Below are 20456 nucleotides of genomic sequence, written 5' to 3'. Positions count from 1 at the left end.
CTCCTGGCCTGGGACCAATTAGTGGCAGAGGAGCAAAAAGCCCTCAGTTGAGCCATGTAGAAAACACTGTGTTTGTTTCTCTTCCCCACCCCCGCCCCGAACATCTGGTTGCCTATTTCCCCTTAAACCAATTTATCAGTATAGCAGGCTGGTCAACAGAAAATTGCCAAGAGAAACAAGAAAAGCACATCAATTTTAACAAACAGACTTCACCTTAAGGTCCTTTTAAAATGATGTTTTTCTTTATTCATAATAACTTGCTGTGTCTTTTCTAGGACCATTTATCATTTCAGTCAAACTACTTTAATTGGACTCAAACCCCCAAAGGATGTTCTCTAAGTGAATGAAAGTAGGATTGATTTTGGCTCCATCTTAAAAATCGACCAAAGGAGCCTCTGATGGCACACATTGATCCCTTCTCAGTGGAAAAGGATCGCAGGGTCAGGTCCATTTTAAAACTCTGGAAGGCAGGCCTCCAACACTGTGCTTTTCTCCCCTCCCCAGGTCATCACACGTCTGCTGCTGTGACCTGTCACTGCATTTACCGCAGGCAACTTGGAGATGGTTCCTAGATGCAACTGCGTGAAATGCTCCTGTGTTGCCTGTTCAAGCCACTCGCCCACCACCTGGACAGGGTATTGCTTACATATATACACTTAGGCGTGCTCTTTAAAAAAGTACTTCTTTTCATTTCTGAAAAACTGAGTTGGTAGCCAATTGTTGTCTTTGCAGAGAGCAGTGCTCATAGTCTATTGTTGAGAGAAATCAGAACAAACTCACATATACTTCACAGGCTCTTCTCTGAGGAAGAGGCTGGAGGCAGCTGAAGGCGGCTGTTATGTGCCATAAAAATATTTCATAATCCCAAACTTCCTGTTGCAGCCAATTAGGCTATCAAATTACTCTCTGATTGTCGGCATACTCTAAATATTATCAATCTCTACTGACAAGTTAACCTATAACAGGAAATTCAACAGACAGTACAGTCTACATTACATTATCTTTATTACATAGATTTAGTTCTAACCAAGGTTTATATGAAGCCCAGTGACTCACCATCTATACAGTGGTATGGCTGATTTGGTTTACACACTTTGTTACTATGGGAGGAAGGAAGTTTACAGATTGTTGATTTGTGCTTTTCCACTGAAAACCTTAATTATGAAAATTACTAACTTCTCAAGTGAAGATAAGGACAAAAATGGACTGAAATGAAGTATCGATCTAGATGTGTCTGTAGGTCTTAAAGCTGACCTTATCCCACATCATAAACACGTACTGGAACCTTTCATTTCTTTCCCACAGAACATATTCCTTAAGGTTTCCTCACTGCACAAAACTAAGCTGTACATAAAATCTCAAGCTTTTCTGAAACATCAGTAATTATGAATTGTTTCTATAATAAACAAAATAGTAATATTGACATAGGTCTCAAATGCTACAGGAAGAAATGGAATAAAACAATGAAATGTACTGAGCACTATCTTCTAAATCTACTTGTGGTTTTAACATATTCTTTCCTATTGCCTTAGAAAACTATATTAGGAACCCCCGGAGACAGGGCAAGACACTGTAGGAATATGTTTGATATATAGTTGGATTAAATAACAACCTAATATATCAAACATATCACACAGAGGCCTGCAGAAAAGGCATCCAGGTTTGACTGGGCTTGAGCACAGGCACAGTACTGAAGGCCACCGCTGTGGGGGGTGTTCACCACTGCCCCAACTCCTTTACCTGTCTGTGCAGCACAGGTCTGCCTGCACCTGTGGAAACGGCTCCAGTAGCGATGTCGGAGGCACATGCACCAGAGCGCATCCACATTCTCATTTTGCCTCTATACCATCTTCCTAAGGCAACGGTGGATTCAGCGGTGCAAATTTGTTTGATATTCATGTCTGGGAGATTACAGGCAAAAAGAGGTGCTTGCATTTTAAGCCTCCGAGTTGGGACTATACCAGGAATCATCTTTGCAAACCATGGACAGTTCTACTTTTAAAATAGGTAATCTGAGAATGTGGTAAGCAAGAACAATTGAAACAAAAACATTGCCCGTCCCCAAAGCTATCCCTCAAAGCAGTGCAAAAGCTCCCCATGTATGGAAGGCAGGTATATTCACTGTGGACTAAGGTCCTGTGTGTTCGTGTATAGAGCTACAGGGATAGGGATGTAACAGTGATTGCTTATTCACAGTACCCTAAGGCTTTTTGTTTAATTTTTTAAGTTATGGAAAGGAATAGAGAAAATCATTTAACTTCACAACCAAGACTGCTTGATTTTGGTGTCAGACTGGGGATTTTTTTTTTTTAAACTGGGGAAGTAAATTTCTTTATAAAAGGAAAGTATTTTACTTCATGCAAATATTACCACAAAGCAGATGGCACTACCGAAATGGCACAAAAACCATGGTTTGGGGTGGACTGTTTCTTCAAATAACATAATCTGTTTCTTCAAATAACAAATAACTGTTTCTTCAAATAACATAATCCATGTGGTGGGCACTTTTGGTCAGTGGGCACAGAAAGACTTTGGATCACTTAAAGTACTCTAGATCTTTCAAGCACCCTTCCTACTATGAAGATGGGTCGACCAAAGTGGCTAACCCACATGGAGGGGATTCAGATCAACAGTTATGCTAACTTTGATCTTACTGAAGGATTCCTCAGCTTTCTGTAAGAAATTGCATTGCAAATACAAATGCTAATGTTCCCAGAGTGATCTGGGGAGTGCCCACTGGCCGGTTCCAGCAGTCATTGCTAACTTATCAAGAGTCATTATTTTTAAAATAGAGTGGGTCCACTCACTCTATTCCTAAAATTAAGGAAATTTTAAAGTATAGACTCCCCCAGCACCCCAATTTCACCAGGATTCCTGAATGTTCCCTTGTACTTGTCTCCTGATGCAAGTGTTTTTTGTGGAGTTTTTTGTAGTTATAGTGAGTATAGGATTCTGCACCCTGCTTGTTTTACTTCACATCATGTCCTGAACATCTTCTTCCTGCTACACTGTCCAATCAAAAATGCCCCTTCAAGGAGACACTCAGCCCCATCCAACTTCTTATGGCTACAGACAAAGCTGCAAGGAACAACCCTCTCTCTCACACAGAACTTTCCTCTCTGGATTTCCTCCTCAGGATAGACTCCCAGAGGAGGGATTAAAGGCTCAAATGTTCTGGACAAACCAAAAGCTCCCCCAGTGGGGCTACACCAGCTTGTCTGACACTGGGTGGGCCTAAAGGGACTGGAATGACCAAAACTTGCATACAGGGCCTGTGCACACACATGCGTGCACACACACTCACACACACACAGACACACACATAGCTCCTGGCTCGTCCAGGTTCTTTGCCCCTGACTACATCATCAGTCTCTGATTCTGCATCAGTAGAGCTGGGATGGTAGGTGACATGCTGCCTAATGGACTTGTGGTAAGGACCAGATGAGTCAATCCTTGCCACCATGCACCTAGAAGGCTAACACATGTTTGGCACTTGGTCACTGTGGATTTTTTACTCCTGTCATCAGCTCATGGCTCTGGAGTAATTTTCATTTCAGGTATTTCCCTATGAGGCAGTAGATAGAAGTCCCAGAAGCAAATAATTGCTGATGGTGATATAGTTGCTACTTACTCATTGTGGTCAGCCTCTGTGTTCTTAATTATTTCCCTTAATTGTAATAATAATCCTATGGGGTAGGGCCTCTGGTAACTTTATTTTTCAGAACAAGAATCATGAAAACAAACAGCTGGCATAGGAAACCAGGATTCAGAGACAGACAGAATTTAGAAGCACCCTGAAAAAGGACAAATGGGAAGGGACTGAATCAGGAGCTTTTAGAGAATAATGGGTGTTCACGTTAAATTGGCACCAGGCTAATTCTCCAAGAGAACTGAAAGTCAACTGACATGACTTCAGCCAATAGAAGGGCTCTCATAAGAGGTGACTTGTGGGACCTCCCCTGGTGGCGCAGCGGTTGAGCGCTGGGCTGCGATGCCTCTGCAGCGCCAGTTCGTCCCCGGCCGCTGGCGAGGGTCCCACAAAAAAAAAAAAAAAAAAAAAAAAGAGGTGACTTGTGGTAAATCAGATAAGAAACAGAAAAAACAAATTCAGCAGGAACCCTCTAAATCTTACTCCACAGTTACTTGTTTTTAAATTGAGCACATTTTTCATTCAGAATGAACTTAACTTACAAAGCAAAGATAAAAACAGAAAATGGACTTGCCCCTCTACCCACACCAAGGTCTTATGTTTGTTAAGAAAAACTTGAAGAATCTCAGACAACCTAAGACTATCAGGGTAGGACAGTAGAGAGAATCTTAAATATCCAAAAATTGTAAGTCAAATTCTTAAATTACCTCTGAATGAGAATTTTTTTTTTTAAAGAAAATCTTTTACTAAGTCTAGAATGACTAGTGGGAGATGGGTTCTAAGAATTTCATGGTTTTAAGATTGTTCCCAAGCTGATAGGGCTCATGACATGCTCAGGTACTGCTTTTGAGGGGTTCTGGTGTATTCTAGTACTCAGACTCCATTTTTTGGTCTTACAAAAAAGGCATACCTAAACTAGGGTTGATTCAGCATTTTTTGTTTTGTTTTGTTTTGAGGGGAAGGGCCAGATTTTACTTTCTAATGTACTTGGGTCCTTGGAAAGAAGTGAGCTTGCAGATACCAGTAGGGACTTGCTTGAATAGAAAGAAAAAGAGGCCTCCTCTGGTTGTACTATCTTCCCATTAAAGGCAGCCTAGGGGTGGGAAGTTACAGTTTCTTGACAGAATTGGGCTTTGCCCTTGGTCAGCACTAGCTCACCATCCTCTATTTAAAAGTTGTCTTCCCTGTTGCCCAACTGTAAGATGTCACTTTCTTTTAAATGCTATATTAACGTATACTCATGATCTTAAGTTCTAAACATCTATCTAGATGATAAACATAGATGCAAAAAATACACCAGATCATAAACTAAAAAGTCTGTCATGTGGTGGATTTTTGAGGTTCACCTTGCTATTTACCTGAAGAAAAGGAGAATTCCCAGTATTACCATTTCTCTGTTAAAAACAAAACAAAACAAAATCCAAACCAAAAAAAATGGAAACCAGAAAATTGGAGGGTGACAGTCTCAAATTTAGTAACAGGGATCTTCTATAAAGGAATCCAACACCTGCTTTATGTATAACTTACATATAATACAACTAAGTCAAGAGTGTAAGTGCCTAGATTCTTCCTCTGGATACACCCAAATGCATTTCTTTGGGTAGTTAACCTGAAAGACCCACCTGCTGAGATTTTTCACCTGTAAAAAGGTGCTGTGCAGTGGAGCTTGCTAGTCTAACCGTAGGGAAGGAGGCCAGCTCCCTGAAGCACACCGGGCTCTGTTTCACAGCCATCCACCCGAACCTTTAGATATCAGACAGGCAGCCACGCATGGACACTCACTTTTGGTTTTGCTCTTGGCTTCAGTTGCTCTAACTTCTTAGCAGCAGCCTCAATGGATGCTGCAGCCCCCAGTAATTCTGTTTCTGCAATGACGGTTGGGTCTTCTGGGTCCACCCACTCTGTTCCTAAAATCAGTCCAAAGAGGGTCATTCTTGGTACCTGTGGATCTTTGGGCACTGGCTTAGTTATAAACATCTGGATTTGCATGCAGGGGCGCACCACAGCCTACTAGTTGCATTGTCCTAAGGGATTTTTTTTTTCTAGCTCTCGCAGAGATCAGCCAGATACAGGGCGCACCTATCTGAATCTGGTTTTCTAAATGAGTTGTGTGTACAGTGCTACTACAGGAATGGTCACCAACCATAGTTTCAACAATCAAGATCTCACAGATAAGCACAGTTTGAGCCTCACTCTGACAGCTAACTGTCAGAGGCCCATGAATGTAACTGAGAATCCATAGGAGATTTGTGACTATGCTGAGCACACTGACCTGCCATTCTCTTCTCTAGGAACTCATGAAGAGCACCCGTTCACCTCAGTTCAAAGGGAAATCCATGAAAAAACCTTTCCCTGGTGATTTGATTGCTTCTTTGTGATCATGTGCAAACCATGTACCCAGAGAGCACTGTTTTATAGACATGAAGGCTATTCTCTGATTGAGCATAAATACTCTGATGAACAAAAATGGAGACAAAAATGGTGAGACACTTAAAAAGAGAAGTTCCAAATGGATTATGCCATTTAAGTAGAAGTACTTAATACAAAGACTGGAGAGAAGACACGATTCAGGAGGTAGCATTTTTAAAATCTAACTCTATTCCCATTTACAAAACAAGACAAAACAAAACAAAACAAAAACCAGCACTGTATTTTATTCCTTCTGATTCTTTTTGCCCAGAAAGGGCCTCTGTTGGCTGCTCAGATGGCTACACTAGCACTGCCTCAGAGAAGTGCCCCCATAGGATGACCCAAGAGAACCCAACCTACCTTTCATGGCTTCTGCTGCCTGGATGAGCTCAGTCACAGCGCTGGCCACTCGCTTGGAGAAAGCAGCCAGCTGGTGCTTCAGTTCTGGGGTTGGTTTCTGAAGAATCTATGGGTGAAGAACAAGTCAAATGTAAAAGGAAGAGGTAAACCATTGTGAGGGGAAGCACACTTTTACTTGTGGACACAGATGGGACATTCTGATTTCAAATCGCAACTCTGTCACCAAAGTGGCTTCAGAAACTTGGGGGAAAAACCTGTAAGATTCACTGACCTTTAGTTTTCCCATGTGAGAAATGAAAAATTGGGAACCAGGAGTTTCTCTAAGATCTGTTGTGACATATAGCTCTAAAGGTATATATACCTCATATATCACGAGGGAAACAAAGACTTTATTTCCCCTTTATCTGTACTTTTATTTGTACATAAAACAAATATACACATAGGAAATTATCCAGTGCGTGTAAGGATACTTTGGATATGAAAACTTGAGGCTACAGGCCAGCCAGGGCTTTTGACAAAAGAGAAATTGCACAGACAAAATTGTGACACAGGTGAGGTCTTGGAGATGAGCGCCCTAAGATAGCAACAAAAACTGATCATGATGTTCCTGAAAAAATAATCCCTTTCCAGGGTTATGATTGCAAGCTATCGTGGGAGAAGTTCTGAGGACTTTCTCTCTTTTGAATAGGTTCGAAAGTTTTCTTTTTAATTCATTTTCTGCCTTCTGTTTTTTATGATGTTATATAGGCTTATATGATGTTTCCTATTTAAGATACAGGAAATCCAATCCCTATTCCAACTTAAAGGACATTCCCAGACAATTTCTTCTCAAATTCATTCAAGAACGAACTAAGAAATGGCATGAGAGTGCCTCGTTATGATCTACCATGGACTGAAATTTTGAGTTACACCATCTTTCTCCTTCCTAATTTGGAAGTTCCTCTTCCAGCATTCTGTTCTGTGCCTCTGCCCTATGTTTCACAGTGGGCACCTTCAGACTACTGAACAGTAGAAATATTATGACATTTAAGAAGAAAGTCAAACTGCAGGTTCTTGATGGACAATTCTGGAGCCTCTATGAAGGGAATAAGGCATGGGCTTTGCACTTGAAAAAACCTCTGTTCAAACCTAGCTTCACATACCATTGGTTTGTAACACTGGGCAGATTACTGAGCCCCTCAGAACCTGTTTTCTTATTTGAAAAACTGGGATGATGGCTACCCTCAGGGCTGGCATAAAGATCAAATGCAGTAATACATGGGAAGTATCTGGCCTGGAACATAGTAGGTATTCATTAAATGTTGATTCCCAATTTGGTGTCCCACATCCTTTGTTCACCTGGCTAGGTATCGTACTGTTTCTCAAGAATCTGGAAAAGATGTCTTTTGGACCCCAGGTCTAACTATATTATACTGTAAGAGAAAGTTAATAAAAATATGTGGGATTGGGAGAGTTAATGGGGTGACACTCTGAAAGCCCTATACACACCAGTGCACAGAAGACATTATATTATACACTTGAACTGATTAGCCAGAGATTTTAAACATAACTTCACATGCATCTATCCTGATCCTCCTCCTCCTTACAATCTTTTAAAGTGATTTAATATTTGCTACTGTTCTACGTTTTTAGCTGTTCTATTATTCTCATTCTTTTACCCTAGGACCTACACTTATTAATATGCAGATATTAAGAACTCAGAACAGATCTGTAAATCTCTAATGAGCAAACAAATGAATGGATGAGTGAAAACCAGATTAAATACACTGTTTAAACAAGTCCTGATAACACAGCTTCCTGGAGTAGTTTTAAAAGAGCACTGGAACCATGGAGAGGTGGGGGGAGGGGATACTGGTCCTCACTTTTTTTTTTTTTTTTAAGATTTATTTATTTATTTATATAAGCACTGGGTACAGTGGTACACTCAGAAGCGCGGGAGGGTGAGAGAATTCACCAGAGCCAGAGCAGGGAGCAGAACAGGCAGACTGATGAAGCACACTGCTGAGGGGAGCAGCAGGCGCAACAGGAGAGGTCTGCGTACCATGTGGGACCCTCGCCTGTGGCTGGGGATCGAACCAGTGCTGCAGAGGCTGCAGGCAGCTTTGCAGCCCAGAGCTCAACCGCTGTGCCACTGGGGAGGCCCGGTCCTCATTTTTTAAATGTAGGTTCCAGAGTGAATATACCTGTGTAACACTGGTACATTTTATTTTTTCTTTAAGTCTCTCATTTATCTATTAAGTGGGCAAAATAACAGTCCTCACATTAGGGAGCTATAGTAACATTATATAAATTACTATGTAATTTAAAATAATGTATCATTCTATAAGAGCTACTGATAGAACTGGTCTGCTGTAGTGTGGACATCAGAATTTTTATAAGTTCCCCAGGTGATTCTTATTTGCAGCCAAAATTGTAAGCCATTGCCTTAGACTCAAATGGTGATATTTGCTACCACTCAGTTGAAAAAGGCTTGTACCACATTTGTATGAAACAATATATAAGACCAGTATATAATAGTTATAGCTTATGCTCTGAATAGCTCAGTGGTCCATAGGCATGGTTAAATGATTTCTCTCTTTTTTTTTTTTTTGGTGGGACCCTTGCTGGTGGCCGGGGATCGAACTGGCGCTGCAGAGGCTGCGGGCAGCCTTGCAACCCAGCGTTCAACCGCTGCACCACCAGAGGAGGCCCCTGATTTCTCTATAGTTGGCAACACAACATGAATAAGCAAAGCATTAAAGGTGTGGTAGGAAAAATCATATTCAGGGATGAAAGATTGAATGTTTTCCTCCTAATATCAAGAATAAGGTAAGGATGTCTATTCTCACACTTTTATGAATATTATACTGGAATTCCTTGCCAGTTCAATAAGGCAAGAAAAAGAAATAAATGACCACACAGATGGAAAGGTGAAAGTACAATAGTCTGTTCACATACAGTCTGAATGTCAATGTAAAAAATTCTATGGCATCTGTGAAAAAAAAAAAAAAACCTTCTAGAATTAGTAAGTGAGTTCAGCAGGGTCACAGGACATAAGGTCAATATACAATGATAAATTATGTGTATATAATAGTAATAAAAAATTAGGAATTGAAATCTCACTTATAACAGGATAAAACATTAAGAAATACTTAGGGTTAAATCTGACAAGAGATGGGCAAGACCTGAATGCTAGGAACTGTAAACATTTTATTGAAAATATTAAAGAAGACCTAGGTAAATGGAGATTTATAGCAGCTCATGGATTAGAAGACTCTTAAAATATCAATTATCCCCAAACCTCCCTACCATCCCAATCAAAATTATAAGTGTTTTTTTTTTCATTTTTTAAAAGAAACAGGCAAGATGATTCTAAAATGCAGATTCTAAATTAACAATCTAGTTTATTGCGGCACTATTTATAATAGGTAAGGTATAGAAACAACCCAAATGCCCAAAAACAGATGACTGGATCAAGAAGATGTGGTACATATACACAATGGAATATTACTCAGCAATCAAAAAAGATAAACACATGCCATTTGCAGCAACATGGATGGAGTTGGAAGGGCTCCAACTCCATCATATAAGCCAGAAAGAAAAAGAAAAATACCGGATGGTCTCACTTATAGCAGGAATATAGAGGATCCAAATAAGGAAAAAAAAAAACCTAATTATAGTAAAGTAAAAATCAAAATCAACAGGCAACTATAAATCAGAGACATATTATGGGGAAGAGAAGGGAGGAGGATCAAAACAAGGGTGGGAAGAGCACAAGGGACCATGGTGATAGTTCACAGGTGAATGAGTAGTGGGAATTTTACGGGGACTATAACCAAGATGAAAATGCATACATTGTACAAAAATGAAAAATGATGTAAAAATATATAAAATAATTAAAAATTAAAAATTAATGATCTAGGGCCTCCCCTGGTGGCGCAGCTATTGAGCGCTGGGCAGCCTCTGCAGTTCGTTCCCTGGCCGCCAGCGAGGGTCCCACCAAAAAAAAAAAAAAAAAAAAAGAAGAAAGAAAATTAATGATCTCGAATAGCTAAAGCCATTGTGAAGAAGAACAAAGTTGATTTCAATACTCATTATAAAGTTGTAGTAGTAATAAAGATAATATTGGTACACAGACATAGATCATTAGAGCATAAGAGAATCCAAAACTAAATTCACACCTATGGTTAACTAGTTTTCAGTAAAAGTGCTAAGGAACCTTTAATTTAATGGGGACAGGATACTTTTTTCAATGAACGGTGCTAGACAATTGGAATTACATGTGAGGGAATGAAATTTGACCCTTTCCCCTTCCTATATGCATAAATTAACTAGAAGTAGAGTAAGCTAAATATAAGAAGTGGAGTACACTAAATATAAGAATTAAGACTATATAGAAGAAAACTGGAAAATAAACTTAATAATCTTAGATCTGGTAAAGTGTCTTAAATAGAGAAAAGCATAAATTATAGTCTAAAACTTTAAAAAGCATACTTAAAAGTTTATGCTTTCAGACCTTTAAAAACATTATGCTAAGCGAAAGATACACACACACACACACACACACACCCCACCCCCACATATTGTATCATTTCATTTGTATGAAAAGTAGAGAGTAGGAAAATCTATATGTAGAGAGGAGGGATTAGTATTTACCTAGGGCTTAGAAGAAGGAGAGGCTGTCAAAGGACATGAACTTTCTTTTCAGCGGAGGATGAACATTAACTAAAGGCATATTACTTGTATACTATGTACATATACATAGTAAAAAAACAGTGAATTATATACCTTACAAGGGTGAATTTTCCCATATGCCAATTTTATCTCCACAAAGCTGTTAAAAAGAAGAGTATTGGGTGCGCAGTCCTCTCCTGCCGTGCCCACTGCTCCCCTGAGCAGTGTACTTCATCAGTCTGCCTCTTCTGCTTCCCGCTCTGGCTCTGGTGAATTCTCTCACCCTCCCGCGCTTCTGACTGTACCCAGTGCTTGTATAAATAAGTAAATAATCTTAAAAAAAAATGAGAATGGGGCGTTTGCAATTGTATGGGGGAATATAAAAATAAAATTTATTATTTAAAAAAAAATTTAAAAATTTGTAAAAATATAAAAACAAAAAGTAATAAAACACAAATTGTTAAATAAAAAAAAAAATTAAAAAAAAAAAAAAAGAAGAGTATCGGGGCCTCCCAGGTGGCGCAGCGGTTGAGCGCTGGGTTGCGAAGCTGCCCGCAGCCTCTGCAGCACTGGTTCACTCCCCAGCCGCTGGGCAAGGGTCCCACATGGTGCGCAGACCTCTCCTGCCGCCTGCTGCTCCCCTCAGCAGTGTACTTCGGTCCTTCTGCCTGCTCTGCTCCCACTCTGGCTCTGGTGAATTCTGTCACCCTCCCGTACTTGACTGTACCCAGTGCTTGTATAAATAAATAAATCTTAAAAAGAGAAGAGTATCTATTGGATATGCAAATGAAAAAATAATAGGAAGTTGGTGAAGAGCCATAGAACATGCCATCCCAAAATATATCTCTTTGGAACAGGGACTGTTTTACACAGATTATTTTGAGAAATGACAGACACAGAAGAAACTCTGAAAATAGAGTGGAAGCTACCCTTTTGAAAGGGAAATTTACATTTATAGAGGAACTCTCCAATTGTAAGAGAATGTTGATGTTAAATCACAGGAGATTACGATCAATAGAGAAGGCACTAAGTTGAAATCTCATAACAAATCTTACCCTAGTTTACCAAGCTTTTCCTGCTTTTACCACCTCTTATAACTGGTCTCCCCTCACAACACTCACCTTTCTTTTCTTCAGCTGTTATTTAAATTGGTGGCTTAGGCCACATCAGGAAACTACTCATTTTTCCCTGCGATATCGCCTGTGTATCCAAGAATTTTGTTAATAAACTTCTCTTTGTTTTTCTTGTAACAAAAACACAGGGTCTCAGGTAAGAACTCGGAAGGTTAGAGGAAAAATTATTTCTCCTCTCCTACGCTGGGATATAATCCTAAAAATAATTTGATGACCTTTGCAAACAGAAACATTCATTTCATCCTAAATAACCTGTATTTGAAATATACGATTTATTTTGGTTTTACTTTCATACTCTATCTACACATTAGTATTTTCTTAACTCTCTTCAGTGCTGTCATTTTTTTAAATAATACACATTTATCTCCCTTTCTAGACATTGTTTTAAAAACACAAGTTCACCATGAAAGAAACCATATCCAGAAAATTTACCTGACAAAGAACCCCTATCTAAAAAAAATAAAGAATGCTAAAAGTTCAACAGCAGGAAGACAAGAGCCCAATTTAAAAAGTAGGCAAAAGATCTAAATAGACACTTTATCAAAGAAGACATGTAGAAGGCAAACAGGTACAAAAGACTGACCATTCCAAGTGTCAACAGAGTTATGGAGCAATTGGATACTCTAAAGCATCAGAACTCCCTGTGGAAATGTAAAATAGCACAACAGCTTTAACAGTCTCGCTGTTTCATAAAATGTTAAAAACCTACTGGTCCTATGATACAATATATTCCTAGATATTTATATAAGAGAAATGACTATTTAGAGACCAAAGAATTGTATAAAGAATGTTAACAGTCTGATTTACAGCAATTAAAACCTAGAAACAAATTAAACATTTATCAACAAGTGAAAAACAACTTCTGGCATATCCATATAATGGACTACTACTTAGCAATAAAAGGAGACAGATTACTGACACACATAACAACATGGACAGAATTGAAACTGAGTAAAAAAAGCAGGCAAGAAGTAAGTACATGCTACATGACTCCATTTATATAAAAGCTTAGACAATGCTAACAAATACATAATAACAAAAAGCAGATCAGTAAGTGGCTAGACATTCTGAGGAATTATGGATATATAAATAATTTTGATTATGGTTATATTTTCACAGATGTATTCATGTCATTACTTAAACTGAATACTTGAAATATGCGTTTTTTACTGTACGTTAGTAATGCCTCAAAACAGCTAAAGTAAGTTAAGGGTGTGGTGGTGATGAGGTTTTTGGCGTGCCGGGTCCTTGGGTTCACTCTGGGAAAGGTTTCACCAGAGCTCCCGTTTCGGCAGCACGTGGCAAGTTTCTCCACGAGACAGAGATGGTAGTTATACTTAAAGAGCAGGTTTATTAGAAAAGTGATTGGACAGTAAAACACACTTGCATAGACACAAGCGGGCAGGAAGAGCTGCCCCTTAGTGGGGGCAGCGTGAGGTTTTATCCTCTTCTTTTGGTGGGGAGGGGCTCATCTTTGCGAGTGATCAGATTGTTAGATTTTTGCCAATTTTGGACAGCTATGCAAAACCGTGAAGGGACCAGGGTGGGCCCAATCTCCAAATCTTTACCCTTAGGCCTGTGCTCCACTCCCCATAGCAGTCTGCTCCTGCTTGCGGTCTCAGGCCTTGTGATAGGACACTGGTGCTAAGGGCCATGACCTTTACATCTAGGTTAATGGTCACGTTATTTCCCTCTACCCCACCTCCTTGTGTTTCAGGTTCTGGTCTTGGGGCACCTCCTTTCCAGTCTTTCTATTCTTGTCCTCCATCAGTTGTAGATTCACTTAAAGTGTTGAGATGAAAGGCTTCTGTCTTTAAAAGAAGAGACAGAATCACTTAAATACTAAGAAATACTCAAGAAAGGGAAGTGCTTTTGGAAAAGCTCCCTATTTAGGGAAGGCAAGAGGAAAGGAGTTCTATCTTTATGCTGTCATTCGAAAAACATGATTTTTAACAGTAGGCAACAGACAACCAAATTAAAGTTCTGCTAGGCTATGCGAGGGTATAGTGCATCAAAGATGTTACAGTGTGTACATAAGACAACCCTGTCAGTACTTGGAATGCTGCAGAGGCGAAGTGGCTGCCTCCTGTCCTGTTACACAAATCCTGTATGAGGAAACAGCAAGAAACAAGTGCAGGAGGCCAACACCCAGTCACAGGGCACCCCTCTAGCTTCATTTAGCAGCTGCCAGGGCAGCAGGGAGATGGTGCTGCCCAATTAGATCCCACTGTTGGCTGAAAACTGAATTCCCAAAAGAAAAGGATTCCCCAAGCAGGGGTTCTTGATTTGCAGTTTTTGAATTCCAAAAGGAACCAGCAGGGCCACTGTGTTTGGGAATTCTCTTAACAGTTTAAGGAACATTTTGAGTTATTTGCTGATTTTATTTTCTCAAGGGGATCCAAGATCCACAAAGGATTAAGCATGCTAAAATTAGCACAGTTGTTTGTGCTTAGACAGAGGAGAAAGGAGAATAGGGCTGCTAAGGGATACAAAGTTATTATTGATATATTGCAGAGGTTCTATACCTTTCAATTAGAAATGTGTATTTTCAACTCAAAATGGATTAAAGAACTAGACATAAGACCTGAAACCATAAAATACATAGAAGGAAATATAGGCGAAACACTACGGGATTTGCACATCAAAGACATCTTTACAGACACATCACCCAAAGCAGTGATAGTGAAGAGAAAGATAAACAGCTGGGACTACATCAAATTAAAGAGCTTCTGCACAGCAAAAGAGACAATAACAAAAACAAAGAGAAACCCCACCAACTGGGAGAACATTTTTGCACCCAACACTAATGATAAAGGACTGATCACAAAAATCTGCAAAGAGCTGATGAGACTCAGCAACAACAAAGAAAATAATCCAGTCAAAAAATGGGCAGAAGAGCTAAAAAGAAACTTCTCTGAAGAGGAAATGCAAATGGCTAACAGACATATGAGAAAATGTTCAACATCACTTGTCATCAGGGAAATGCAAATCAAAACTACCATGAGATACCATCTCACACCAGTGAGAATGGCACATATTAAAAAAACTAGCAACAACAAATGTTGGCGAGGATGTGGAGAAAAAGGAACTCTTGTGCACTGTTGGTGGGAGTGCAAACTGGTCCAACCACTATGGAGAGCTGTGTGGAGATTTCTGGACCTACTAAACATAGAGCTTCCATATGATCCAGCAATTCCACTCCTAGGTATTTACCCAAAGGACACAGAAACATCAATTCCAAAGAGCACCTGCACTCCTATGTTTATAGCAGCACTGTTTACAATAGCTAAGCTTTGGAAACAACCCAAATGCCCAAAAATAGATGACTGGATCAAGAAGATGTGGTACATATATACCATGGAATATTACTCAGCATTCAAAAAAGATAAACACATGCAATTTGCAGCAACATGGATGGCACTGGAAGGGATCATGCTCAGTGAAATAAGCCAAAAAGAAAAAGAAAAATACCGGATGGTCTCACTCATAGCAGGAATCTAGAAAACTTAAATAAGGGACCAGGAAAATGAATATAAGAAAGTGAAAATCAAAATCAACAAAAAACTATGAACCAGAGACACTTTTTGGGGGGCGGGGGGGAAAGGATTGGGGTCAGAATTGGGCGTTTGCAATTGTATGGGGGAATATAAAAATAAAATTTAATATTTAAAAAAAAAAAAAAAAAAAAAAAAAGAAATGTGTATTTTTCATATGTTTATGATCATTCCCTGGAAATGGAAGCTAAGTTTTCCTTCTATATTTTTATCATAAAATACCCTTGAAAGAGTATTTCTAATTTTCTAAGGAGACAAAAATAACTTCAACAAGTAAACAGAAGATGCTCTATCATTCAGGTGGCTTTGGAGTCATCAGCACTTGTCAACACAAAGGGACAAAAACTTCCTTCTTGCAAAAGATGACACAAAGGCTTTATGTTTTACAAAACCAGTTTTAAGGTCATTTGGCTTTTCTTCCGATTAATGATTTAATTTTAGCATCAGCTATCTTCACAACATTAAATCAAAAAAAATCATGGAGACACAGTGACAATAATTGTAGAGAAAGATGAACAGAAACTCAAATGACAGGCTTTTAACAGATATACCAGCCACCCAAATTTGCAGCATATGAACTTTTTTTTTAAAGATTTTTAAAAAATTTTTTACTTTTTTTATTTATACAAGCACTAGGTACAGTCAGAAGCGCGGGAGGGTGAGAGAATTCACCAGAGCTAGAGTGGGAACAGAACAGGCAGGCTGACAAAGTACACTGCTGAGAGGAGCAGTGGGTGCGGCAGGAGAGGTCTGTCGGGCCATGGGGACCCTCGTCGACAGCCAGGAATCTAACCGGTGCTGCAGAGGCTGCAGGCACCTTCGCAGCCCAGCACTCAACCGCTGTGCCACCAGGGGAGGCCTTGCAGCACATGAACTTTAAGAGCCCTGTTTCTCTAGTAAATACAACGAAGAATTCACAACAGAGAGCAAATCAACTAACGTGAACAGCATATCTTGCTGTGAAGTACTCTTGCCTGGACTCCAGAGGAGATAGGAGTGGAGAGGCCACACCTTTCTGAGAAATTCTAGCCCTCACAAACACCTCCCAAAAGTTTAATGTGATGTGGGGTCTCCTAGAGGCAAGTCTCCTTTTTCCTGTTTGAGAGAAAGCTGCGTGATGCCTAACATAACAACTTAAGAGGCTGTAAAGCTAGGGTCTCCAATTATGTGGCCCAAGAATAGCTCCTGTACCTTCTCTAATGTCCGCAGAGACCCAGGCACCCTCTGCCTCCTCTGGGAAGCCAACCATCCACCCACCTCCTTGGGAGTGGGCATGGAGATCAGAAGGGAGGAGCAGAGGTAGATACAGTGCTGGGTTCCTGGACAGTGGAAATGCTTTAAAATTGGCTTGGGACCCTGTGATCCTTCGGGAGAAACTTTTTCAGACAAAGGCTGACACCTGCCCTTCCTGAGGAAGGGAGACCGCCTCTTTATTGGAGAATGAACTGCTCCCATGAACCTCTTGAGGGCAGACATCCAGTTTGTGGGTACATCAGAGATGCAGCTGGGCCTCTACACAGTGATATCATGTGAAATGTCACCAAGAGCAAGGGTGAAAGCACCAGCCTGAGGGTCTTATGTGTAGGCACCTGGACCTATCAATGCAGCACAAGGTCATCAGTGCTACAGAGACACAGGTGCTGGAAAAATACGGAACTGGAAAAAGGGGTTCAATGAGGACCCTAGTGTACCTCCCTTTAAATAAATGAACAAAACAAAAACAAAAGTATGAGAGACAGAAAACAAGGATAAAGATGCTGGGAGGAAAGAACCCAGCTCTGGCCCCTCAAAGTCCTGCATCACTGCCTACTTAGAAATGGCGCCTTCCAGGTAGAGCTCAATGATGCACATGGCAAATGTGAGCTCAGCCATAAAGCCCTGGGGTTCTTAACATTCTCATTTCATTCTTTCTTTTTTAAGATTTATTTATTTATACAAGAACCAGGGTACAGGCCAGATGCGTGGGAGGATGAGAGGATTCACCAGAGACAGAGTGGGAAACAGAACAGGCAGACTGACGAAATACACTGCTGAGGGGAGCAGTAGGCGAGACAGGAGAGGTCTGCCATGCCATGTGGGATTCTCGCCGGCTGGCCGGGATCGAACCCATGCTGCAGAGGCTGTGGACAGCTTCACAGTGAGGTGTTCAACTGCCTGCGCCACCAGGGAGGCCCTCATTTCATTCTTCATGAACTCCTGTTTAACAGCTGAGGACCCTGCACAATGCTCCAAGAGGAGTTTTCGCAAGGAAAGCCCAGAAGAGACAATGGCTACGTGGCAACTTACATGGCATTGAGCTAGGATTTGAATTTGAGGTTTCTAAAACAAGGCTAATACTTTTTCCATTGTATTCTCCATTGCTGAGCTGTAACAAGGTTCCATGTGATTAAGAATATATTGCTCCATAGAGAAAAGATGCCTTTTGAAAGCCTTGCCTTGCTGGTTTTATTCTCTTTACTCTGAAATTCCTGGAGGCAGGCTCACAGACTGAACACTTTATAGCTGGTTGGGCCGGCGAGGCTCTTGCTGTGAGTGCTGACTGGCCAAGATGTTTCTTCTTGGCGTACACACTAGACACTGGTTTCTACTCACCAGGGTTCAGCCTTTGGGAGCCAGTGTTAGTGGCCCCAAACTGCTTTTGCACTGACCACAGTTTTGGGTGAAGAATAAAAAAAAGGAAACCTTAAAAGACCTAAAATGCTTAACATCAGAAAGTAATTTAAGGAGAAAGCAGTGACATGCTAGAAGGAGCACAGAGGTTGGAATAAGAATTGGGATTTGGTCCCAGGCCTGTCACCAGTAGCTGGGTGAATGCACCCAAGGGGCCAAACTTCTCTGGCTGTTGGACCACTCCTCTGCCCTGTTAGCCTTGCATGCCCTGTGCAACATAAGAAAACTTTCAATGCCCAGCAAGTCCAAGGCTTGATAATCTGTCACACATGTGTCATATATGTAAAGTGCTCTATTAGAGCTCTCTCTCTCTCTCTCTTTCTTTGGTTTGAGAAGGAGCAGGGGCAGTTATATTCTGGGAGACATCATCAATTCTCTTCTGGGGGTATCCCGGACTCCTGAATAAACTCTTTGAGGGTTTGTTCCAACTTCTTACAGTTCTAATATGGTTCCTAGGATTAGACAGGGGCAGACACACACAGACTACAGTTCCTGGTTCCCACAATTGGCTCTTAGAGTATGGGGGGAGCCAAGGCACATGGTCATAAACACCTTATCCCTCACCAGTGTCCTCTGTGTCAGCCTTAACCCAACTCCAGGCTGGGGGAAGGTCATCAGAGGAAGGGAAAGGTTGTTCTCAATGTGATCCAAGCCATTCATTCAAGGGCTGGAGGACGTTACTAGGGCTACTAGTAGGCCACCTGTAGTGCTGGTGACCTTTCCCCCTACTAGTGACAAAGGCCAGTGTGACTCTTTCAGGAGCATTCTTTGTCCTGGAAGGATGGATTGGGGCTCTGCTAATAGGACATCCTGATATATTTTTAGTGGTGGCACTGTCTGTTCTACCTGCTTAGTCCCTCACTCTGCCTGCCCTTCTTCCATGCTAGTTTTGCCTCTTAGTTGCAAAGGGAGAGTGGGTTCTTCTGCATTCTCACTGTAACTTCCTGTAGAGTACACCTGAATGTCAGTGTGCTGCGGCAGCTCAGTCCATCCTGGCCTCACAAGGGACCCTGGACAATGCTCCAAGAGGGGTTTTCCCAAGGAAAGAAGGGTCTGTATCCAAATTAGCTTTCTGAGCCCCACTGCCCCTCCTCACCACCAAGACGTGCTCAAGAAGGTCCAGGTAGCCAAGGGTGCACTCCGTTCCGTACCGCAAGGCTCTGGTGCGCACCTCCTCGCTGACATCAGGGTGGAAAGATGCTTGCTGGAAAGAGAAAGGAATAATGATTTGTTAAAATAGGCTGGTGGGGGTGAGAGGGGTAAGGTGGTGTTCACCTGCTGGATCCAGCAGCCCTGGATCCAGTCCCCAAATCTGGAACTCCCTCTGTTTTATCCCTGGTGACTTCCCTGAGAAACCTCCCCTGAGGCCCTGTGTAGAAAAGTTGGTCTGCTCCATGCTTTCCTGCTAGTTTTTCCTGCCCCGTGTCGATAGCATTCTCCGACCACAGTTTGTGTTTTGCTTTTTTCAGAGGCTTTGGGACCTGACACACTGAATCTTGTTCCTCTGTCTTTCCTTTCTTTCCCCTGCCCCTCCACCTTCCATTGAAATGTAAGAAATTCCACATACACTGTAAAGTCCAGCAAAGACTCATGATCTTGCACAGAAGACATACTGCCCCAGGGTCAGCCTGCTCTCTTTAGCAACATGAGGACTCCTGCAGCCACCTCTCTGTTCACAGGCTCATCATGCCCAGGTCCTCGCCCCATGGCCTGACCATAAAGCAGCCACAGGAGTCTCCAGACCAGGGACTTAGGTCCTGGGAAACTTCAGATAGCGAGCTCCCAAGTGCCCTCAGAGGCGTATAAATCACTCATTTCACATTCTACACGTCAAGATAAGTAACCCAGAACATATGGTTAACAGAGCATCTTGTGCTTTTTTCTTGTACTTGTAACCTGCCAACATGAATTATCATTTCAGATGACACACCCACTCACAGGGGTTGTCACTTTAAATTACAAAATGCCCAGTTACATTTGAATCCTAGATAAACATGAAATTTTCTTTTGTAAAAGTGTGGGATACTT

General features: G+C 41.1%; 1 protein-coding gene across 14 annotated transcripts in view; it reads right to left on the bottom strand.

Annotated features, from left to right (window-relative positions):
- Positions 1–20456, bottom strand: part of TLN2 (talin 2) — a 451133-nt gene that overhangs the window by 17853 nt on the left and 412824 nt on the right. For all 14 annotated transcript variants that reach the window (XM_054687829.1, XM_054687842.1, XM_054687839.1 and 11 more), the window contains 3 exons: positions 19525–19632; positions 6419–6524; positions 5432–5556 (listed from right to left, as the gene is read on the bottom strand). In XM_054687829.1, the coding sequence (XP_054543804.1) occupies positions 5432–5556; positions 6419–6524; positions 19525–19632 (339 nt within the window). The remainder of the gene's footprint in view (positions 1–5431; positions 5557–6418; positions 6525–19524; positions 19633–20456) is intronic.

Source organism: Talpa occidentalis, unplaced genomic scaffold (genome assembly GCF_014898055.3).
Source record: "Talpa occidentalis isolate TD23 unplaced genomic scaffold, MPIMG_talOcc4v2.1 talOcc4.11, whole genome shotgun sequence".
NCBI lineage: Eukaryota > Metazoa > Chordata > Mammalia > Eulipotyphla > Talpidae > Talpa > Talpa occidentalis.
The sequence above is the reverse complement of the archived record's forward strand: the minus strand, read 5'-3'. Positions and strand labels throughout refer to the sequence as shown.